The following is a 24,855-nucleotide window of genomic DNA, read 5'->3' as shown; positions in this document are numbered from 1 at the left end:
CTGGTACTCCCGGGTTTGGCGTAAAATAAATAAATAAATAAATAAATAAATAAATAAATAAATAATTTTTTTTTTATTTATACCTTGCCCATCTGGCTGAGTTTCCCCAGCCACTCTGGGCAGCTCCAAATTGAGTGTTAAAAACAATACAACATTAAATATTAAAAACTTCCCTAAACAGGGCCGCCTTCAGATGTCTTTTAAAAATAGGATAGCTGCTTATTTCCTTGACATCTGATGGGAGGGCGTTCCACAGTTTTAAAGGCCTGAAAGAGGCACTGATTGACTCCCTCCCTCACACCGGGTCCTCTGTTTCATTTCTATATCGCTATTCTGCCCCGAGTTCACTGTGCCCACTTAGGAATAAACAACTTTGCAAGTTTCAAGGCTCATGATGCATGCTCTCTCTAGCTCTCTTCAAGTTTCTAGTCCTCACAGGAGAAGGGAGCAAAGATGCAGAACTTGAAGGGATACAGAGGCATGTCCGAAGAAGGACCCAATTTGTGCCTTTGTACAGGTTACCTACCTGCTTGCAGACTGTCTCACCAGAGTGGTGCATGCTCTAGTTATCTCCCGCTTGGACTACTGCAATGCGCTCTATGTTGGGCTACCTTTGAAGGTGACCCAGAAACTACACATAATCCAGAATGCAGCAGCTAGACCAGGCATAGGCAAACTCGGCCCTCCAGATGTTTTTGGCTGCCATGACCCCTAGCTAGCAGGGCCAGTGGTCAGGGATGGTGGGAACTGTAGTCCCAAAACATCTGGAAGGCCAGGTTTGCCTATGCCTCTTTCCCTGACATGTGCATGCTTTCTGCTCTAGCTCAGTGTTCCCCAACCTTGGGCCTCCAGCTGTTTTTGGACTACAACTCCCACCATCCCTCGCTAGCAAGACCAGTGGTCAAGGATGATGGGAATTGTAGTCCAAAAACAGCTGGAGGCCCAAGGTTGGGGAACGCTACTCTAGCTGACCGACTCACTTTTTGGCAATGTTCAACATCTTGAGCTTCTTCTTCATGCGCGGACGGGAAGCAGACATGGTGGTGTCGACCAGAGAGGAAGTGGATTGAGAAACCTAGCAAGAAAGGAAATGTGGTTAAGTGGAAGGAGGAACCCTGCAGCCACCCAGCCCTATATACCTGCTGCTGGTCTTTTGTTACGCACATTTACTAGCCAGGATCAAGGCACCTCAACAAAGGCTGCAGGTTACCCTCCCAAGAGCCATGCATTACATATCAGCTTCTCCCCTTGGGAACCACATGACAAATATCAACAGGAAGGGAATATTTTGGCCCAGCCACACAAACACCCTCAACAGTCCCTGCTTCCACACCTGCCAAAGCCTTGACTGTCCAAGATATTTTCCTGAATAAGCAGACCGAAATTCCCAGGTGTCGAAAAGGGTCATTTATATAAGCCACTACTGTGGCACGAGTTTCGTTAGCCCCAAAATGGAAAATGAGTGAGGTCACAACCAAAGAAGAGTGGCAACTTTAGTTGACAGAGTACGAGCAGCTTGCAGACTTAACATATAGAATAAGAGAACAAGAAGAACAGGCGTTTAGAGAAGATTGGAAAATGTTTATTGAATAGATGGGAAATAACCGTGTACAGCTGAAAACGCTGACAGCGGTAAGATAAATTCAGCAGTGTAAATAAGTTATGATAGATGTAATAATGGAATAATGAATTGTATCGTTTCTGTAAAATATGAAGGAATTTATGATATGTAATATCAACCATGGAAAGAGAAGAAGGGAAGTCACTGATATTTTAAGGATGTAAAAATGAGTACAGTCATAGCTCGGAAGTCAAACAGAATCCGTTCCTGAAGTCCATTCGAATTCCAAAACATTCGGAAACCAAGGCATGGCTTCTGATTGGCCGCAGGAAGCTCCTGCAGCCATATCGGAAGCCCCGTTTGATGTATGGGTTCCAAAGAACGTTTGCAAACCGGAACACTCTCTTCCAGGTTGGCAGCGTTTGAGAGCCAAAACGTTTGACTCGCAAGGTGTTCAGGATCCAAGGTGGGACTATACTTTAAATTGGAAAACAGAAAATTTAATAAAAATTATAAGCAATAGCAGAAGGGCCAGAGTCACGGTGACCGACCCAGACAGACCGACCCCAAGTGAGCTTTGGGATGCATAAAAGTCATTCGCTGAGACGCCGCATAATTCCCCATTCCCAAGTCAACCAATTCATCTCAAAGAAGTCGTTCTACCACTCCAGCACAACCATTCCATGCCACACACACACACACACACAGTGGGTCCTGTCCCTTTCCTCCAATTACCTTGCGCATTATCTTCCTCCCGTAGAACAACACTTTGTCCCGCTTGCGAAACCGATATTTGGGTTGTTCCTGGGCCTGGACCTCTGCAGGGAAGGGAGGAAGGAGGAGACCAAAGATCAGGTCAGGTCAGCAGGCCCGGCCCGGCCCCACCTTGGCAAAAAAGCTGCCCACTGGCACGGTGCGCCCACTTCCCACAGCCCCATAGGAACTTACTCTGAAGGCGGAACCGGCGGATCAGCACCAGGATCAAGGCGGCAACAAGCAGCACAGAGAGACTGACTCCTATCATGACACCCAGCACCTGTGGGGAAGGGTTAGCGCCCAATTGACGTGTGGGTTATGGCCTGCTGGAAAAGTGGCAGGCTGGCATTCTGTGCCCGGCCATTGATTCACTTTACTGTGGGAGTCACTCAGGACAGCCCCGTCCCTTTGTGCAGAAACATAGCCCAAGAGGCTCTACTGTTCTAGGTCGATGCATAGAAGATTCCAACCTTGAACAGACAGCTGTCAATTATCTGTCGTGGGCGTGGCCCCAGGGGTTTGCCCATCACTGGAATTTATAGGTAAAGTGGATTTGGGTGTGTGAGATAATTGCTTTTAACATCCACCTGCCCTGGAGAGCCAGAATGCGACTAGCCTTAGGAAGCCACATGGACCGCGAAGCTCACCAGTCCAAACCTCTTTACTGCCTTTAAAATGCAATAGCAGGATAATAATTTTGTGACTAAACGGGCATAATTTTAGCCTCCAATGAGCCGAGTCTGTTTTCTTGACGCTGCTGGTAAATGCAATGAAACAAGCCTCTGGCGCCCGTCTCGGCACACAGAATCTAGCTGCTGTGTGTATAGCAAGCCAACACTGTGGGACAAACCCCCCCCCCATTCAGAGATCTTCTTCTCTTCCTGCTTATAGGAAGGTACCCGAGACTCTACTGCTTTGACAGGCTTTGAATTCTCAGCGATAGATGTTGCTGATTGAAGTGTGTTTAAATCTGGCTTATTCCTTATCTTGGAGACCATTGTAAGCAGATGAAAACACTAGCAGGGTTGCAATAACACTTGTAATGTAGTAAGAACTATGGAGACAATTGAGTTTTACCAAAGATGGACTATTGAAAAAGATGTAGTAGAGAAGGTTTGATAATGGGATCCATGGAGGGGGAAGGTGGGAAGTCCAGAGATTCAGAGGAATCTCTCAACCGTTGATGTGTATGGTTGTATTGCTATAATTTTATATGTGTAAAATCAAATAAAAAATATTTCAATAAATAAATAAATCTGTCTTATTCCAGGGCTGTTTTCTGAGGTGCTTCAAGTGGCTTACTCTGAGATTACGGTATTTTTATTGGCTGCTTTTATATTGGACTTCGATTAGGCGTTAATGGTTGGGTCACCAACTTGCTCAGAGAAGATAAAACAAGCAAACAAAGGCATGGCACTTTGCTTTTATCGTGCAAGAGCAAATATGGTGACAGTTCCCACATCCACCTTATAAGGTGGGGAGGTGAAGCCCGGAATCTGCTTTCCGAAGGACTGAAGAAACAGATCCCTTTCCTCAGAATTACACAACCCATCCTCTAGCAGTGTGTGTCCTTCCCCACTTAGTTTGACACCCATGCAAAGAGGTGTCTGTCCCTGGCAGCAGGAAACACAGACCTAGCTTTCCTGGTGTCTCTGCTAGGAGGTGGTTTTGTACAGGTGTGCCACAGGTGGCAGCACCCATCGCATATCTCCCTGAGGCAGACCCCCAAAAGTGGTCTCTGTCCCCTTTCTACTCACCATGCTGGCCTGCAGCTGATCTGCCACAAAGAGCTTGACGTTGGAAAGTACAGCGGTCAGGGTTGCATCCTGCAGTGGGAGAGAACACAGCAGACACTGAAGGGCAGGATCAAGGATGGAGGACTCCAACGCAGAGGAGGGGGAAAGAGATTAGAGGGCTTCCTGGGGCAGTGGGTATAGGCCAGGTTGTGGCGGGTGTTTCAAGGATATAGTTAAGAGTGCCTCACTTGTAGCTTCATAAATCATTTAATGTGTGAACACAAATATGTTATTAATATTGCAGCTGCTGTATATGGAATTATTATTTTGACTGGAATGTAACAGAAATTTTCTAAGATTTTGGAACGCAGAAATAAAGAAAATCATCACACCATCAGTTCTAGCACGTGGGGGGCCATCTAAATTATATAATTTGGTATTTGAATGATTGGTATTAGTAACTGTATTATAATTTGGCATTGTTATAATGAGGCTATTATTGGACTATAATTGAAAACTAATAAAAATTATTATATAAAAAAGATTATGTTTCAAGCAGTCATGCCCAAGTTTCCATTCAGCTCACACAAGAAATGTTCCTTTGACAGCAACTAAAAGGTAAAGGGACCCCTGACGGTTAGGTCCAGATACGGACGACTCTGGGGTTGCGGCACTCATCTCGCTTTACTGGCCGAGGGAGCTGGCGTACAGCTTCTGGGTCATGTGGCCAGCATGACTAAGCCACTTCTGGTGAACGACAGCAGCGCACAGAAATGCTGTTTACCTTCCTGCCGGAGCGGTACCTATTTATCTACTTGCACTGGTGTGCTTTTGAACTGCTAGGTTGGCAGGAGCAGGGACCAAGCAACGGGAGCTCACCCTGTCGCAGGGATTCGAACCACCAACCTTCTGATCAGCAAGCCCTAGGCTCTGTGGTTTAACACACAGTGCCAACCGCATCCCATTAATTAATTAACTAGGGTCCCATTAATTCCCAAGGCCTTCAAAGAACAGAGCCAACCAACAAGCAAAAATAACGTCTCCGTCTAGAAGCAAAGCTGTTTCTCTGTACGGCAACAGAAACTTAACAGGGATAAAGGAAAGCTGCAAAAAGGATGGATGGGCTAATTGCAGGTGGGAAAGCAGAACAGCTCTAGCCCGTTCTTGGCGTTACCTCTTGCTCCTCCTGTGGCTCTGATTCACTCTGCCCCATGACGGCTATCGATGTCGCTTCCAGGCCCAGTGCATTAAGGACCCTGCATACAAGAGAGAAATTTTATATAGCACCCAGGACAATATAAAATGTGTGTTTTTCATGTAACTGGGCTTGAAGTCGTGTACGGTTAGTGGGAGAGGAATCGAGGTGGGCCTGTCAATAGTGGTGGTTCTACGGCAGACACCACTATGGTTTTCCAGGGAGTAAGAGCCTCTGTACACCCTCATTCATCCAAGACATTATTTTACAAACCTCTAGGCTGGGATCTTTCAAGAGAAGGATATGGCTTGATTTTAGGTTGCCAATATTCTGTCTAGCCTGTGGGACATGATGGGCGACACATATGTAAAAAAATTGGTTTCATGACCTCCAACTTTTCACGAGAAAAAGATGAGTCGTTTTTCTACGTTAAGAGAAGAATGGTTTCATAGGGAGCATGATGAACCTCTGAATGATCTGCAAGCATGCCTTGCCAAAGAAGTATTGAAATATCATTTACAAAAATATTTGTTCTTTATGGAACATTGGGCTGTGTTCAACATAGCACCAAGAAGCATTTGCACAAGTGGAAAAACTGCTTGTACTATGAGACTTTCCCCTGATCCTCCCATCTCCTGTGCTCCCCCAAATCTCTCTGGAGAAGATTTGAGCACATAACAGAGGGGCAGGGTTTGGAGTGAGAGTCCTGTGGCACGGGTGGAAGTTCTTCCGCTCACACATTTATATTTTTTAAAAAAGGTTTTTTATTTATATTTTTCAAATTTATACATTTCATTAGTTTTACAATCAAGTTAACATTTCAAAATTTGACTTCCTTCCCCCTCTCTTCTGCAGTTCCTTAAATTTATTTTTTCAATATCTTCTGCTTATTTATCTATTGCAAATATATACTCATATAAAACTGCAGGTTATTACATTAATCCTGCCAATGTTCTTATCTGTTTGCAATTGATCTGTAGATATTCAATAAACCATTTCCATTCTTTTACAAAAGGTTTGTTGTCTGGATTTCTTACTCTTCTGGTAAGTTTCGCCATTTCTGCATATTCCACAAGTTTTCATATCCATTCTTCCTTTGCTGGGACTTCTGCTTCTTTCCACTTTTGGGCAAGTAGCATTCTTGTCGCTGCAGTAGTATACATAAATAAATTTCTATACAGTCGTACCTCGTTTTGCGGCCAGGATCCATTCCGGAGCCCCGGCCGCTAGCTGAAAAGGATGCAGGGCAAAGCGCCATGCCTGCGCACGTGCACGTAGCGCGATTTAGCGCTTCTACACATGCGGCAAACCTGGAAGTAACCCATTCCAGTACTTCCGGGTTTGCTGCGGACGTTCGCCGGAATGGACGTTAGATAAGGCGGATGTTAGCGGAGGTAAAAGGTAAAAGGTAAAGGTACTCCTGACCATTAGGTCCAGTCGTGACCGACTCTGGAGTTGCGGCGCTCATCTCGCTTTATTGGCCGAGGGAGCCAGCGTACAGCTTCTGGGTCATGTGGCCAGCATGACTAAGCTGCTTCTGGCAAACCAGCAGCGCACGGAAATGCCGTTTACCTTCCCTCCGGAGCAGTACCTATTTATCTACTTGCACTTTGATTTGCTTTCGAACTGCTAGGTTGGCAGGAGCAGGGACCGAGCAAAGGGAGCTCACCCCGTCAAGGGGAATCGAACTGCCAACCTTCTGATCGGCAAGTCCTAGGCTCTGTGGTTTAACCCACAGCGCCACCCGCGGCCCGTTCGCGGAGGTATTACTGTACAATTTAGATAGTTCTGTCTCCATAATTCCCAAATTCTTTGGGGCACATTTATTTAATTATCACCCACTGCCTGGGATCCTCCACCCTCAAACCAGCCAGCAGGTGTGTGAGTAAAGAACAGCCAAACTTTGCCACAGGACCATTTGCAGTGCTAGCTGGGCCAGTGCTAGAGGGAGCAGGAAGAGCTCTCCAAATGACAGGGATGGAGCAGCTGGAAAGGGGAGCTCCAGATGCCTCAAAATTAATAACAAAGCAAGAGAGGTGGAGGGAGAACTGCCTGTCAGGCATTATTCAGACAGGGAAGGTCTGGCCTGGGGAGAATCAGGTCCATCGCTCAGGAGAGGAGAGGAGTGTGGGCAGCAGGTGAAGGAAGTCAGAGTGTCTGGAGGCGGTTGGAGGATGGATGGCAGCTAACAGATTGAGGTTGAATCCTGACAAGACAGAAGTACTGTTTTTGAGGGAACAGGAAGTGGGCGGGTGTGGAGGACTCCCTGGTCCTGAATGGGGTAACTGTGCCCCTGAAGGACCAGAGGCGCAGCCTGGGAGTCATTTTGGACTCACAGCTGTCCATGGAGGTGCAGGTCAGTTCTGTATCCAGGGCAGCTGTCTACCAGCTCCACCTGGTACGCAGGCTGAGACCCTACCTGCCTGAAGACTGTCTCACCGGAGTGGTGCATGCTCTGGTTATCTCCCGCTTGGACTATTGCCAAGCGCTCTACGTGGGGCTACGTTTGGCAATAAATTTTTATTGATTTTCATTAAACATACATTCATTATACAAATAAATTTCACATATATCTTTGGCTCTGCCGAGCTTCAGACTTCCCTCCACCCCTTCGGTAAGTATCATACATTTTCTTACACCGCGTATTCTGTTTGTTTATCTGGTTGACTTTTACAATTGTCTCTTATATACACCAAATATTTACTCCAACTTTCATAAAACTTCTGTTCATCCTGATCTCGTATTTTCCCTGATAATCTGACCAGTTCTGCGAAATTCATCATTTTAACCTGCCATTCCATAATACAGTGGTGCCTCGCAAGACGAAATTAATCCGTTCCGTGAGGCTCTTCGTATAGCGGTTTTTTCGTCTTGCGAAGCAAGCCCATTGACAGCTTAGCAGATTAGCGCTATTAGCGGTTTAGCGGCTTTTAGCGGATCAGCTGATAAGCGGCTTATCAGCGGATCAGCTGATAAGCGGCTTAGGGCTTAGGAAAAGGGGGGAAAAGGGAAAAAACCCCGCAGGAACTCGCAAGACATTTTCGTCTTGCGAAACAAGCCCATAGGGAAATTCGTTTTGTGAAGCGCCTCCAAAACGGAAAACCCTTTCGTCTAGCGGGTTTTCCGTCTTGCGAGGCGTTCGTCTTACGGGGCACCACTGTAGTAGGTATTACATATGTTTTCCAATTCTGGGCCGGCATAGTTCTTGCTGCCGTCGTGGCATACAGAAAAAGGTTTTTATCTTTCTTTTTGATTTCCTTCCCTATCAATTCCAATAGAAAGGCTTCGGGGGGTTATGGGAAAGTGTACTTGAAAACTTTTTTAAGTTCATTGTAAATTAATTCCAGAAGCCCTTCACTTTACCACAGGTCCACCACATGTGGTAGAGGTCTCACGCGGGGCTACGTTTGAAGGTGACCCAGAAACTACAACTAATCCAGAATGTGATGTCCAGCGCTGAGGGCCTTCTTGCGGTTCCCCCACTGCGAGAAGCTAAGTTACAGGGAACCAGGCAGAGGGCCTTCTCGGTAGTGGCGCCCGCCCTGTGGAACGCCCTCCCACCAGATGTCAAAGAGAACAACAACTACCAGACTTTAAAAAGACATCTGAAGGCAGTCCTGTTTAGGGAAGCTTTTAATGTTTGATGCATTACTGTATTTTAATATTTTGTTGGAAGCTTTCCAGAGTGGCTGGGGAAGCCCAGCCAGATGGGCGGGGTATAAATAATAAATTATTATTATATTATTATGAAAGACAGTTCCCTTCCTTCCCATTCTGAGGCTACTGAGGAGGAAGAACCGGGAAGAGAGGCCTCTCAAAGCTGAAACACCATTTCACATTTTTAAAATTTCAATTGTCACCAGCATCTCATTCCTTTCACACTAGCAACATGACCAAACAGAGTCCTTGCCACTCAATTTCCCATTTCCTGGGAAATGATATACAATGAATTGAAAAGGATAAGTTTTATTTAAACCCCCAAAAAACCCAGAAATCTTTCTTTTGGTATTTTTATGGACAAAGCTACCTAAATTGTACAGTGGTCTGTTGAATTCTGCATGCAGAATGCAATTAAAAACAGGAATAGAGAGAAAAATAAAGAGGAAATTCTAAAACAGATAATGGTAAACGAACAAAAACTATCTCAAAAACCTAATTGCCAAAAGGCAAAAGAAAGTATAAAAATGCTACAAACTCAGTTTGCTACTATAATAAACAGAGAGGTGGAGTGGAACATCAAAAAATTGAGACAAAAAAATTTTGAATTTTCAAACAAACCAGGTAAATGGCTCGCCTGGCAAATCAAAAAAAGGAAGGAACAAGGTACAATAAACAAAATAATAGTGGGGGGGGGGGGAGAAAGAACAGATCCCAAAGGAATTAGGAGTGAGTTTGTCAACTATTATAGAAGTCTGTATAAGGATAAAGAGAGAGTTGGTTTAAGGAGAATAGAAAGATTTTTGAAGGATAAAAAGGTGCAGAAAATCTCAACAGAGGATAAACAAAGATTGAATATACCAATTGTAAATGAGGAGATAGAGGAAATAATTAAAGATTTAAAGAGGGGCAAAGCACCAGGTCCTGATGGATTCACTGCTGGTTATTATAAAGAGATGAAATCTATCTTAGTGGGACCCCTGAAGGAGACTATGAATAACATCTTAAAGAAAGGAGAAATCCCTGAGACTTGGAAGGAGGCATATATTACGCTTATCCCCAAACAAGATGCAGATTCAACTCAAGTCAAAAATTATAGACCAATTTCACTGTTAAATACAGACTATAAAATATTTGCAGGAATCCTTGCAAGAAGGTTGAAGAATTTGTTATCAGAAATTATTCATAAGGACCAGGCGGGATTCCTGCCAGGTCGGCAGATGAGAGACAACACAAGAAGCATAATTAATATGTTAGAATATCTATCTGTTAGGATTGACAAACAAGTTATTATGATGTTCGTGGATGCTGAGAAGGCATTCGATAATGTGATATGGGACTTTATGCTGAAAAACCTGGAGCATATGGATGTGGGCAATGATTTCTTCAATGGGGTAAAAGCAATATACACAGAGCAGAAGGCCAAACTGATTATAAATAGTACGGTGACAGAAGAGATAAAGATACAGAAAGGCACAAGACAGGGTTGCCCACTTTCCCCGCTACTATTTATAATAGTTTTAGAAGTACTCTTGAATTCAATAAGACAAAATGGAAAAATAAATGGAGTATCATTAGGACAGAATGTGTATAAGACCAAAGCCTTTGCTGACGATGTAGTAATAATGACAGAAGAACCAACAACTGCAATAGAAGAAATATTAAAGGAAATAGAAGACTTTGGAGAAGTAGCAGGCTTTAAATTAAATAAGACAAAAACGAAAATGATACGTAAAAATGTGGACCCAAAAACAATAGAAATAATCCAACAGCAATCACAGATAGAGATAGTCAAAAAAGTCAAATATCTTGGTATTTGGCTAACACCTAAAAATATAGACTTATATAAAAACAACTATGAGCCGATGTGGAAGGAAATAAGGAAAGATTTGGAAAAATGGGGAGGGCTGAAACTGTCATTCTGGGGAAGGATTAATACAATCAAGATGAATGTTTTATCAAGACTAATGTTCCTATTCCAGACCATCCCTATAATTAAGGGGAGCCGAATCTTTAAAGATTGGCAAAGAATACTTTCAAGATACATATGGCAGGGCAAAAAACCTAGAATTCAGTTCAAATTGTTGACAGATATAAAGGAAAGGGGGGCTTTGCCCTGCCAGATTTAAAACTATATTACGAGGCTTCATGCCTCTGCTGGATAAAAGAATGGGTAAAGTTGGCGAACACGGAGCTACTCGATTTAGAGGGCTTCGACAATAGATTCGGCTGGCATGCCTATTTATGGAAGAACAAAAGGAAAGTACATAAAGGATTTGAAAATCATATTTTTAGAGGCCCGCTAATTGAAATATGGGAAAAATACAAAAATCTGTTAGAGCCGAAAACACCACATTGGCTATCACCTCTTGAAGTAATGAGCATAAAGGCTATTAATATGAGAAGCAACTGGGCAACATATAGCCAGTTGCTAACTAAGGTTGATGGGAAATGGAAGCTAAAACCGTATGAGCAAGTAAAGGAGTATGTCTATGACTGGCTACACCATCTCCAGGTGAATCAGATGTTTAGTAAAGATATTAAAGAAAGAGGTTATGCAGAAAGAGATTCCAAATTCCAGACGGAGATAATAAATAATGAAGTGAAAATTATATCTAAGATGTATAGGATGCTGCTAGACTGGAACCTAGGCGATGAGGAAGTCAAATCAGTGATGATCCGCTGGGCAAGGGATGTAGGTCATAGCATACAATTTGAAGATTGGGAAAAACTTTGGAAGGATGGGCTAAATTTTACGGCGTGTATAACGATAAAGGAAAATGTCATGAAGATGTTTTATAGGTGGTATTTAACGCCTATGAAATTATCAAAAATGTACAAGGTGGACAAAAAGTGTTGGAAATGTAAAGATGAGGAGGGCTCCTTCTACCATGTGTGGTGGGAGTGTGGAAGGGTGAAACAGTTCTGGGAGAAAATATATATTGAATTAAAGAAGATCTTAAAATATATGTTCAGAAAGAAATCAGAAATTTTCCTGTTAGGGATATTAGGGCAAGAGATAAAAAAGGAAGATCGTAGAATAGTATATTATGCAGTAACAGCAGCAAGGGTAGTATTAGCCCAAAAGTGGAAACAGCAGGAAATACCAATGGTGGAGGAGTGGAGATCTAAGCTGTTGGACTACGCAGAGCTGGACAAATTAACAGGAAAAATTAGGTATATAAGAGACCAAGTGTTCATCAAGGATTGGGGAAAGTATGTAGATTATCTGGAATGTATTAGTGAGGGACAAACAACGCTAAAGGGATTCAGAGACGCACTGTGAAAGACTATGAGTTATTGTGCAAAGCAAATAGGAGACAGGGATAGGTACAATGACAATATAAGCAGAGAAACGCGTGATCTTAATTATCGCTTCGAATGATTTATGGACAAGCTGAAGGAAGTCTCGAAAGGGATGGCTATGTAACAATATTGATGGGAAAATTATAAGTTTGTGTATCTCTTATTTTCCTTTTTTCTGTATTTCTTCTCTTTTTATTTTTTATATTTTGACTTTCTTGTATGTGTGTTAGTTTTCATTTTCCTTTATGGAATTAATCAATAAAAAGAATGATGAAAAAAATAAAAATAAATTGTACAGTGGTACCTCGCAAGACGAAAAGAATCCGTTCCGCGATTCTCTTCGTCTAGCGGCTTGTTCGTCTTGCGAAGCAAGCCCATTGACGGCTTAGCGGATTAGCGCTATTAGCGGTTTAGCGGCTTTTAGCGGCTTAGCGGATAAGCGGCTTAGAAAAAGGGGGGGAAAGGGGGGGGGAAACCCGCAGGAACTCACAAGACATTTTCGTCTTGCGAAGCAAGCCCATAGGAAATTCGTTTTGCGAAGCACCTCCAAAACGGAAAACTCTTTTGTCTAGCGAGTTTTCCGTCTTGCGAGGCATTCGTCTTGCGGGGCACCACTGTACAGAAATTTATTTACGTATGCTACTACAGCAGCAAGAATGCTACTTGCCCCAAAGTGGAAAGAAGCAGAAGTCCCAGTAAAGGAAGAATGGATACAGAAACTTAGGCAATATGTGGAAATGATGAAACTTACTGGAACAATAAGAAATCAAGATAACAAGCTTCTTATAAAAGAATGGAAATGGTTTATTGAATATTTACAGATAAATTGTAAACAGATAAGAACATTGGCAGGATTATTGTAACAACCTGCAGTTTTATAAGAGTATATATTTAAAATAGATGAATAAATGAGCAAATTAAATGAATTTGGATATGCAGAAGATATTAAAAAATAATTTAAGGAACTGCAGAAAGAGGGGGAAGGAAGTCAAACTTTGAAATGTTAAATTGATTGTAAAACTAATGAAATTGTATAAAACTGAAAAGTATAAATAAAAACTTGCCACTCAAAATGCAATGACAAAACAGGCCATGTGCAGATAATACGCAAAAAGCAGGATACTCCTGGACCGCTTGGTGGCTTTTGATCCCAATGACCTCAGGTATGGGGCTGGAGTCTACCATTTTGAAGTGGCTCCGAAGGTACCCAGTGTAGATTCCAGAAGCTGATGCCGAAAGGCTGCTGCTCTGCTCCATAGCTGTTGGGTTAGAGGGAGCCACAAGATTTCATCTCAGGTCCTGTGCTTTTCAATCCCTATGTCGGGATGAAGAACCTGCGGGCTTGAACCTCCACCATCCTTAGCCATTGACCATGCTGGCTGGGGCTGATGTCAGGTGGCAACTCATGGCATCGGGAATGCCAGTGTTCCCGGCCCCTGGTCTACGTTAAAATTCTGGGACCCAGAATGTGGCTGGAAAGGCAACTCCCATCCCCCCCAGGACGATGCGTATGACTGACACCGAGCACCGAGCACCCACCCTCTTGCTTCCAACTTCTGAACTCCAAGAGGCAGGAGAAGTTTTGAACTGGTTGGCGGTAGGCCTGGACCAGACGGAGATGAACAAGATGAAACCTAATAAAAAAATTCCTTCCAGTAGCACCTTAGAGACCAACTAAGTTTGTTATTGGTATGAGCTTTCGTATGCACGCACACTTCTTCAGATACCTAATCCCTTCCAAATGTATTAAAGCCCTTCTCAGTGAAGGTGAGGATTTGCCATTTGCAGAGTTCTCCTGCACCTGAATGCTCAGGTAACACCAGTGGCCACATATATATGTAGATCGTCTTCCAAAGCAACTACTCTATTCCGAACTTAAAAGTGGAAAGCGTAATGCTGGTGGTCAACAAAAGAGGTTTAAAGACTCTCTCTAGGCAAAGCTAAAAAACATGTAGTATAGACACCGACAACTGGCCTGCGAAACACTGGCCTGCGAGGGCTCCAACTGGAAAACAGCCTTTACCAAAGGTGTCATGGGCTTTGAAGACACTCAAACTCGGGACGAAAGGGAGAAATGTGCCACACTTGGCAAACCCTCACTGTGATCAACTCCTGCCCAGAAACCTATGTCCCCACTGTGAAAGGACATGTGGATCCAGAACTGGCCTCCACAGTCACTTATAGACTCACTGTTAAAACCGTGTTTATGGAAGACACTCTTACTAGGCTACGAGGGATCGCCAAAGAAGAAGACGACTCCACATAAGACAATGCCCAGAGCCACAAAGACAAGACAAGGTGGCGAGGGCTGCACAGTGGGAGCCAACACCATGTGTCTACTGACCCACAGGAATCTGGAGATCAATAGTCACCAAGTGTGCCTTCCTCAGCAGTCACACAGGAACCCTGCTCTCCCACTCTGGGGGAACATGATGCGCACATGCGGTGCACACACACAAAGCACTTACCTGTCCTGTGGCGTGGAGGCAAACAAACAACAAATGCTGGTATTCGACAAGGCAGCCAGCCTACAAGAGAACCTCCTCAGGCAGTTCCCCTGACCACAACTTGTGGGGAACTTGCCTCCCCCCCAGTAGATTTTGCATTAAAGCTGAGCTTTCAGGAATGGTCCATTCTTGCTCCTCTTCCCTGATCAACCGGCCAACCAGCAGAAGTCGCGCACTGTGTCTTTAGCCGGCTTCCCGGCGCAAGAGCAGGGTCATGTTCTCCTTCTGGCATGTTTCACAATAGCGAGAGCCTGAGGTGCAGTTGCTTCATGCCCAGGGATTGCAGCATCGGCAGACTGCTCCTGCTCCAAGACACACAGAAACCTCTTTTCTCCTCTGGAGCCAGCCTCAAAAAGAGACAGAGGAGGTGGACAGAAGCTCCAAGGAGTGTAGCTGCGCTAGCCTCAGGCAGCAGAAAGACACAGGAATAGCCAAGGGTTAAACCACATTGCTCAGATGAGGCAACAGGAAAACAACATCCTCAGCTGGCAGGGCTAAACAGGGGTTTCATACAGAGCCCAGCTTCTGCCGGAAGGTCAAAGCATGAATATGCAGCTTCCATAGACCACGTCACCAAGTGGGAGACAATTACTATTGTAGTGCAGGAACCACCCACAATCGTATTATAGGAAGAATAACCATTAAGGAATGGGGAATCCTCAAACTTGCCTTCAGGTGTTTGTTGGGACTTGCTCAGCGCAGGCACGGAGGGCCAGACAAGAAGCAGCAGCTCATTTTTTCAGAAATCTCGATGACGCCCCACCCACATAGTAAAAGCAACACAAATCTAACTCAGCATGGATGTGGCCACTGCTATTTAGACTGCAAGCCTATGAACGCTTGGCTAGGGGGAAGCCATACTGAAAACAGTGGGGGCTCATACAATGCAGAGGACTGAGGCTACTGCTGACTGGTAGTATAAAGTAATATTGCAGGATTAAACAGGCAATGGGCAAAAAACACAAGTGGTGTAAAACAGGATGCAATAAGTTCTTTCTGGACAGCGGACACACACCTATGCTAATGAGTGCAGAGAGGTTGTCTCCCTATTCCCATGTGTCAAAAAAGCTTGTTTATGTATGCCATTACTGTGGCCCGTGTTTCATTAGCCCAAAAATGGAAAACGAGCAAGGTCCCAACTAAAGAAAAATGGCAACTTAAACTGATGGAATATGTGCAGCTTGCGGACTTAAACATATAGAATAAGAGAACAAGAAGAACATACATTTAAAGAAGACTGGAAAATGTTTATTGAATAAATGGGGAGGGAATTGTGTACACTTGAAAATGTTGGCAGCATTAAGATAAATTCAACAGTGTAAATAAGTTTTGATGGATGTAACAATGGAATACTGAATGGTTTCGTTTATGTAAAACATGCAGGGATTTATGTTATGCAAAATGAACCATGGAAAGAAATGAAGGGAAATCATCGATATTTTAAGGTTGCTTAAATGAATATTCTAAATTGTAAAACAGAAAATTTAATTAAAAATTATATTAATAAAAGAGAAGTTGCCTCCCTAAGATCGTGGCAGACTTCCACACATGGCTTGTGGTCAGTTTAGAGACGCAGTGCATGAACTCAATTTGAAGTGAAATAAGAAAGCATTCACCCTGCCATTTGAACTCTATTTGTTCTGGCCAGGAAGCAGCAGAGTACACCCCTCCCTCCTTTTTCTCCCGATCACAGATTCAGGTGGGACAACACAAAGATATACCCGTTCCCACCCTCTCTCTAGGGGAAAGTGAAGATGTGGAGAAGGCTGGGAGAAGCAACTTGGTTCTCCAGCAGCACCCAAGTCTGACAGTTAGCAGGAGGCAAAATAAGCCCGGATAAGGTATGGGGGAACCTGGTGAGAAATAACCAGGATTAAACAAAGCCGGGGGGGGGGGGGACAGGCAACTCCACTGGCAGCGCTTACCTCTCCTTCCAGTTCAGGGGACAGTCATGCTAAGAGATAAAGAATAAACCAAAGACTCAGACAAACTGCTTCAAGGACTAGTTGGGGGGATACTAAAAGGCTGCGGAGCCTTACTGTGGCTTAGAACGTTACAAATCCTGCTCACTTCAATGGGGCAGGCACAGGACACACCCCTGGCAGAAGGACCCACATCTGGCAAGACGCTGGAAACCCATTTTGGAAAACAATGGAGCAAACACACCAGCTGCCCTGTAGCCACAAACAAGAGGAAGCCTGGAACCGACAAGAACTGATGGATTGCAGTGAGCGTGTTAATGTCTGACTTGGCAGAGGGCCAGGCAGAGAGGCAGCTAAGAGGTCCTGGGAGGAAGCCAAACACAACCATTTATCCAGTCATCCTCTTTTCATCTGGGATGGGCGAGGGTGGAGCTCGTCCAATCAGTTCTGCTAAAGGCAAAAGTTCACTGAGAGGGAGACCCAGGAACAATCGAGCTCTGCTGTTTTGTTTTCTTTGCCCGGCGATTGACTGCAGATTAGAAGCCCATAGCCTAAGACTGGAAAATGTTTATTGAATATATGGGGGGAAAATTGTGCACACTTGAAAACGTTGGCAGCATGAAGATAAACTCAACAGCGTAAATAAGTTTGGGTGGATGTCAAAATGGAGTACTGAACGGTTTGGTTTATGTACAATATGCAGGGTTTTATAGTATACAAAATGGAAAGCGAAGAGGGGAAGTCATTGATATTTTAAGGATGTTTCAATAAACCACTGAGACTAGGGCTTGCTGATCGGAAGGTCGGCGGTTCGAATCCCCGCGATGGGGTGAGCTCCCGTTGTTCGGTCCCAGCTCCTGCCAACCTAGCAGTTTGAAAGCATGTCAAAGTGCAAGTAGATAAATAGGTACTGCTCCGGCGGGAAGGTAAACGGCGTTTCCGTGCGCTGATCTGGTTTTGCAAGAAGTGGCTTAGTCATGCTGGCCACATGACCCGGAAAAACTGTCTACAGACAAACATTGGCTCCCTTGGCCAGTAAAGCAAGATGAGCGCTGCAACCCCAGAGTCATCCGCAACACACACACACACACACACACACACACACACACACACACAAATCCCATACCCAGACAGCAAAAAGCCAAAAGATGCACAGGGATCTCCATGGCCATGGCTTTGCTTTCTCAAGCATTCAGTGGCTTGCCATGCTCCTGAAGCAGGGCGGGGAGCAAGAAGGAAGATGAGGAAATGGGAGCCTCAGGGGTTGTTGACACAATTCAGGAAGTTATCCTTCCAGAGAACTCCTGGCTGCGTCAACCTGGCCTCTTCAGGGACATCGCCAACAGTGCATGTTTACTCAGAAGTCAGTCCTACAGTGTTCAGTGGCGCTTACTCTCTAGTAAGTGCGTTTGGGAGTGCAGCCAACACACACCTCTCTCTCTCTCTCCGGCGGGAACAAGCAAACCCTGCTACTGCTGGGTTGTGTGTTGGAAGATGAAAGATGGTGTGTGTTGGAAGACAAAGAACCTTGTTTGTTGACTCTGCCGCACAGCCTGCTGAATATGCAAAACAAAGCAGAGGCGAAGTGAGTTCACAAGCGCTTAGCTCGGGGTTACTCGTTCTGTAAGTTCTTGCCTGGAACAGCAGCTCTCATGTCCTAACATCCTCATGTGCACCTGCCAGAGCCTTTCACTTGGCTTCTGTGGGTCACCACGCCCTATACCTGGAACATTTTTGCCGGGCGCCTGAAGGTCTATAATGATTTGTTTGTTTGTTTGTTTGTTTATTGATTGAATTTATATACTGCCCTATACCCGGAGGTCTCAGGGTGGTTCACAGAAAAGATCACACTATATAAAATAAAAACAATAACTCAATAACACCCCCCTAAAAAAAGAGCCGCATTTTAAAAGAGTGTAGGATGTTGATCAGGTCAACCAAAGGCCTGATTAAAAAGGAATGTTTTTGCCTGGTGCCTAAAGGTGTATAATGAAGGTGCCAGGCAAACTTCACTGAGGAGAGCATTTCACAGACGGGGAGCCACTGCAGAGAAGGCCCTGTTCTCATTTTGCCACCCTCCGGACCTCTTGTGGAGGAGGCACAGAAAGGAGGGCCTCAGAAGTTGATCTCAGGGTCCGGGTAGGTTCCTAGGGAAAGAGGTGGTCCTTGAGGTATTGCAGTCCTGAGCCATTTAAGGCTTCATAGGCCAAAACCAGCACTTTGAATGTGAGGAGGCTTAGGGAAACATCTTCCGGCCTAAGGGCTGCCTTCCCTCCTGAGGCAATACTCTGGATGGAACTCTCACCAGTGAAGGAAGAGCTGCATTCTAGCCATACGAAAGTCAGAGGTTTCTCTGCTCATCACACTGGCCTCTGTCCTGCCCTTCTCCATACAGGAAACTAGAAGCACAATCACAGTTACAAGAACACACTCCAGCCAGGCAAAAGCACCCAAGCAAGGCTGGTGCTGACTGGCCTGAAAAGCCCTAACGCAGGACTGGACACAAAGCCTGAGGGTCTTGACCCCTGGGCTAGAGAAAGGAATTTCCCTTGCACAGCCATACACTGACACCGGGATGAAGTCATAAAGCTATTTTTCTCCTTTTTTTGTGCAAAAGCAGAAGGAATCCTAAATACCCTCTGGCAAAGAAATCCAATCACTGTGGACGCCAATTCCTGCTTATCAAACGGCACTTGCTGATCAGAGGAACTTGAGAACACCAACCTTGGGCTAAAGCTGGTGAGCTGGAATCAGTGCAAACTTGCCAGCTTTTAAAATCCCAAAGCACAGAGAGGATTGAGGGCCCCAGCTTTACAGATTTTGGTTTATTCTTTCGGGTCCGTCTCTTGGCTCTTGTAATGTATGAAGGGGCCTGGAAATTCTGAGCCTGCAAAAGGGCCCACTGGAAAGGGGAGAATTGGGACCAGAGGATGCACAGTCTGCAATGACCCCATCTCTCGCACTCCTTTGAGTGTCAAAGCTGTTAGGCAACAATGCACCAGCAGGAGCACGGGCAGCTAGGACAGACTTCCTGAAACTCGGCCCTCCAGATGTTTGGAGACTACAGTTCCCATCATCCCTGACCACTGGTCCTGCTAGCTAAGGATCATGGGAGTTGTAGGCCAAAAACAGCTGGAGGGACGAGTTTGAGGAAGCCTGAGCTAGAAGGTTGCCACCACATCTTAAGAGCTCCTGGGATAGGAAGGCCCCAGGAGATCCCTGCCAACAAACATCATCTCAACCCCAGGTTACTTCGTGCAGAAAGTTCACATGAGAGGAGGGAGGCCACTTTTGTAGGTGGTGGCAACCGTCTGTCTCGAGAGACAATGGAGTGTGCCTCTGGGGGTGAAGCCAAACCGCTGTGTTAAAAGCACTGAAGTGACCTCCAAGGGGTGCAAGTCTGGGCAGTGTGTTTGGAGGTCTTGGGCTGCCCAGACAAGACCGCCGCCCCCAGTCCAAAGGAAAGCAGAGCAATACATTTGGCACCAGTCTGGCTGCAGGAGTTGCCAGGAGGAGGTGTACAAGGCACTATCCAACCGTCTCCAGAATTTTTTTGTAGTAGTAGTAGTAATAATAATAATAATAATAATAATAATAATAATAATAATAATAATAATTTATTTATACTCCGCCCAACTGGCTGGGTTTCCCTAGCCACTCTGGACGGCTTCCAACAAAACACTAAAATACAATAACCTATTAAACATTAAAAGCTTCCCTAAACAGGGCTGCCTTCAGATGTCTTCTAAAAGTTTGGTAGTTATTTTTCTCTTTAACATCTGGTGGGAGGGCGTTCCACAGGGCAGGTGCCACTACTGAGAAGGCCCTCTGCCTGGTTCCCTGTAACTTGGCTTCTCGCAGCGAGGGAGCCGCCAGAAGGCCCTCGGTGCTGGACCTCTGTGTCCCGGCAGAACGATGGAGGTGGAGACGCTCCTTCAGGTATACTGGACCGAGGCCGTTTAGGAATTTACTCCTTTTCTTTTCCCGAAGATATCCCACAAAGCAGCAGAAGTTTAGAGTCAGAGTTTTCCTTCTCCTAGATGGGCTACCCTTCCCAAGCAGAAGAACTCCATTTGCCCCTCATTGAAGTATAGGCAACATTTTCTGCATTCCCTCCTGGGCAACTCCCTGCAGAGGCTGTACATACCACTAGTACAGGCATCCCCAACCTTCGGCCCTCCAGATGTTTTGGACTACAATTCCCATCACCCCTGACCACTGGTCCTGTTAGCTAGGGATCATGGGAGTTGTACGCTAAAACATCTGGAGGGCCGAAGGTTGGGGATGCCTGCACTAGTAGGTGGACCCCAAACTGGCAGTGAATGTGGCAAGGTCCAAAAGTTGGCAAGACTGCAAAGGAAGAGATATAATGCTCAGGAACTGATTGCTCACAAGGTGCTTTTGACCTTAATCTGAGGGCTTCATTAAATTAGTTGGAGAGCTGCCAGGGTCCCTGTCCTGAATTTGGATTAGATGACCCTTAGGGTCCCTTCCAGCTCTACAACTCTATAATCAGGAGCGTAAACATCTATCATATAATGTAGTGTCAGGCATGGAAATAAGGATTCTAGAAATCTCAGCTTTCTTTAAAGAAAGAAAAAACACCCTTTTGTCCTTATAATGGCAGAGCCCATTTCAAAGTGTACAGTCCATGTTGGTAAACTCTTGAACACCAAAAGGCTTTATTGCCACTGCCCCTCACTGGGACTCGTGGAAGAGGAACAAATTGTGGAAAACGAGCAAATGCATGCCAGTGCAATTTGTGCAAATGTTTCGGATCAACCCTAGGAATAAACAACTGTCAGATAATGAACCAGCGCCGCAACAATTTCACCACAGTATGCAGAAGGAGGCATGGAATCCCTGAAAAAGATTCCCCAAGGCAGCCTTCTAGATCTCATTCACAAAGAAGGAAACCTTGATAAGTGTGGGGACAGTTTGTGCACATAGCCCCTGGGTCCCCCTGCAAGGAAGTTCTCCTCATTCAGCACAGGTACCCAGTTCCTGCCTTTCTGTCTTGTAATAAAGTTGTATAAATAAATATAAATATAAATATAAATATAAATATAAATATAAATATAAATACCCACACACACACACACCCTGCCCTGTGATCCTTGGGTGAAAGGTGTTATAGAAATTTAATTAATAAATAATAATATACCCCCTGATCATCAACAAATAACTACAGTGGTACCTCGGGCTAAGTACTTAATTCGTTCCGGAGGTCTGTTCTTAACCTGAAACTGTTCTTAACCTGAAGCACCACTTTAGCTAATGGGGCCTACTGCTGCCGCCACACCTGCCGGAGCACGATTTCTGTTCTCATCCTGAAGCAAAGTTCTTAACCCGAGGTACTATTTCTGAGTTAGCAGAGTCTGGAACCTGAAGCGTATGTAACCTGAAGCGTATGTAACCCGAGGTACCACTGTATTATTATTGTTGTTGTTGTTGTTGTTGTTGTTGTTGTTATATCACCTTTTATCTGAAGATCACAGGGCAGTTCACAACATGAAAATACAAAGCGAGAACAAAAAATACCTAATAAAAAAGAACCAAAACAAAGACCAACCGGTAACCCCTCCCCCATCACGCAAACACATTTAAAAAGCCGTGGAATGTTAATGAGCCCAAGGCATGATTAAAGAGAAACCGTTTTTTTTGCTTGGCAAGTCCTCCAAGACTGATAGCAGGATGGCCCTCGGAGGAGCGAAAGGCTGAGCCACAGTGTCCTCAGGGTAAAGTTTAATTGCCAGCTCCATGAGTTTTCAATCTGAACCAGCCTCCCCTGCAAGCGCATGTTAATTTTCCTACCAATGAAAACAAGACACTGAGTATATATTTACTTACTGCATTTATATCACTCCTACTCCCTGGCTGTGGGGTCCAGCCTTTCTCTCTGCAGCTTCATGCCAGGCAATCCCCCTGCCCACCCACCCCCATTTCTGCCTAGGCAATGGCTCTTCCATACCTTCCCTCCTTCCTCTGCTTCTGTTTTGCTGGGGTTTTAAAAATTACTGACTTACTGCATACATACCACCCTCTCACGGCCTGTTTGGACAGTCTGATTTCATCACGCTCTGCCCCTTTTGTGCCCCCAACAAAAGCCAATTCGTGCCCATCTGATGATAAACAGATGACCTTGAGCCTAGGCTGGGCACGTGTTGCTGGAAGGGGTCCAGGTTGCCAGGCAATGCGGCCTGCTTGAAATATTGGCTCCTGTGCAGGGCCCCACTGAACACCCCCTGCCTTCATTGGATGGCACCAACCCAACTGGGCAGGACCACCAGCAGGCTGGGATTGGTCAGCTGGACCCCTCCCCGGGTCACTTAATGGGGGGGGTGAAGGGAGCAGCTGTCCTGGCCCTCATCTGGACAGTCAGCCGGCCCCGCTCTCTGCCATCAGACCCCCCAGCCCAGCAGGAGTCTTACTGACTCTTTGGCACCGTCTTTCCTGACACACCTTTTTTGCCTTCAGCTACGCCCCCCTGCCCACCTGATAGCTCCAGAAGGGCATGTGCCACCTTTGTGCTCCAGGCAGCACCTGGTCCACCCGGGGAACAGCAGCCAAGCCAGGCCGTGGAGGGGGCCGGCTGGCCTTAGCCTCACCCAGAGCGGGTCTCAATCTCTTAGCAACGCTCCATTGGCATGACCCAGGCCTGGGGAAGGTTTTGACCCCAGAGCCCAAGTTTCTCTTAGGGAGACTATGCTCTGTGACCACAAACGAGGGCAGCAAAATGAACCAGGATTCCAGGTACACGGCAGTCTCCATCCCAGTGCCTGAATGTCTGCAGCACAACTCCTGCTCCCAGCCTTTCTCTCTGCGGCTCCATGCCAGGCAATGCCCCTGCCCACCCGTCCACCCACCCATTTCTGCCCAAGCGACGGCTCGTCCATGCCTTCCCTCAACCCCCTGCTGCTGCCTGGCTGGGGTTTTAAAAATTCCCAAATGGAGAGGGACCAAGGCTCAAAGTCTCTCCCCCTTTCGGCGCAAGATATAAGGGCCAGCGTGGCCTCAGGGTTACAGTTTCGGGCTAGGACCCTGGGAGAGACCCGGGTTCAAATCCCCACTACTTGGCCAGGAAGTTCCCTGGGGTGACCTTGGCCCAGGCACTGACTGCCTCATCTCTCGGCCTAACCTACCTCCCAGGGCTGTAGCGGGGATTCAATCTGGAGGGGGTGGGTAGCTCAGTCCGTAGAGCACGAGACTATGGATCTGAGTCATGGGTTCCAGCGATGGGGCGAAAGGGGGTTGGACTAGATGACCCTGGGGGTCCCTTCAACTTCTAAGAACGTTTGTGGGCGGGGGGGGGGTATGTACACCGAGAAAAAGCTGGGCTACAAGTGCAATAAACACGCGAATAAATATTTGACGTGGTGTTTCTGGCTGAAGGAAGAGCGGGTGGCGGGGAATACGCGCGCGCACTCTGTGCATGCTCAGAGGCTCCACTGCCGCCTCTTCATGTCTTCGCACGTTACCGAGCGGGACCCCAGCGCTGGGCTCCAGCCTTTCTTTTCCTTCCCCCGCCCTCTCGCATTGCTGTTACCCGCTCAAGACTCACCCGCCGCCGCCGCCGCCGCCGCCGGCTCCGATCTGCAGGGCGGCCCTTTGAAGCCCATGCCTCTCTCTCTGCCTCCGGCTCGTAGCGGCGCCCTGGCCAATGACATCATCGCGCCGCGCCGCCGAGCTGGCAGCCGGCCGCCATGTTGCGAGGGGCAGAGAGGCAGCGCCCTTGCGGGAAAGACGCCAGGGGAGGCTAGGAAGCGGATTTTGTAGGGTTGTGGGAAAGGGTTAGAAAAGGGTCTAGAAAGGGGTGGTGGTGGAGGAGCCACACCCCTAGGAAGGAAGGTTGCAGTGCTTAGGGCTTGTTGTCTATATAATAATAATAATAATTTTTATTTGGCCGCCCTCCCCAGCCAAGACCCGGCTCAGGGCGGCTAACAAGCAATAATTAAAAAAAAATTGAATGAATACAACTTAAAAACAAGATTAAAATACAACATTAAAATATTGAAACAGTAAAATATTAAAATGTTAAAATGCAGCCTCATCACAGGAGAGAGGAAAAAGAAAAGGGGGGAGGGAATCAAATTGGCATTATTATCTAATAATAATAATAATAATAATAATAATAATAATAATAATTCATTTATACCCCGCCCATCTACTTTTTCCTCTGGCCTAAAGTTGAGATTAAGATAATTGTAAAGTTGGA

General features: G+C 45.7%; 1 protein-coding gene across 7 annotated transcripts in view; it reads right to left on the bottom strand.

Moving 5' to 3' along the window:
• PNPLA6 (patatin like domain 6, lysophospholipase) overlaps positions 1-24,276 on the bottom strand; it is an 86,155-nt gene extending 61,879 nt beyond the window's left edge. For 4 of the 7 annotated variants that reach the window (XM_081844796.1, XM_081844799.1, XM_081844800.1 and 1 more), the window contains exons 1-6: positions 24,212-24,276; positions 5,228-5,310; positions 4,075-4,143; positions 2,510-2,597; positions 2,297-2,379; positions 981-1,075 (exon numbers count right to left, since the gene is read on the bottom strand). In XM_081844796.1, coding sequence (XP_081700922.1) covers positions 981-1,075; positions 2,297-2,379; positions 2,510-2,597; positions 4,075-4,143; positions 5,228-5,266 — 374 coding nt within the window. In that variant the 5' untranslated portion in view covers positions 5,267-5,310; positions 24,212-24,276. Of the gene's footprint in view, positions 1-980; positions 1,076-2,296; positions 2,380-2,509; positions 2,598-4,074; positions 4,144-5,227; positions 5,311-14,679; positions 15,126-16,643; positions 16,665-24,208 lie in introns of those variants that run through there. The other 3 variants (XM_081844802.1, XM_081844798.1, XM_081844797.1) reach the window with 3 other exon arrangements.
• Between the last annotated feature and the right edge of the window lie 579 nt (positions 24,277-24,855).

This window comes from Podarcis erhardii (assembly GCF_964252035.2).
Source record: "Podarcis erhardii genome assembly, chromosome: 17".
NCBI classification, from domain to species: domain Eukaryota; kingdom Metazoa; phylum Chordata; class Lepidosauria; order Squamata; family Lacertidae; genus Podarcis; species Podarcis erhardii.
The sequence above is the reverse complement of the archived record's forward strand: the minus strand, read 5'-3'. Positions and strand labels throughout refer to the sequence as shown.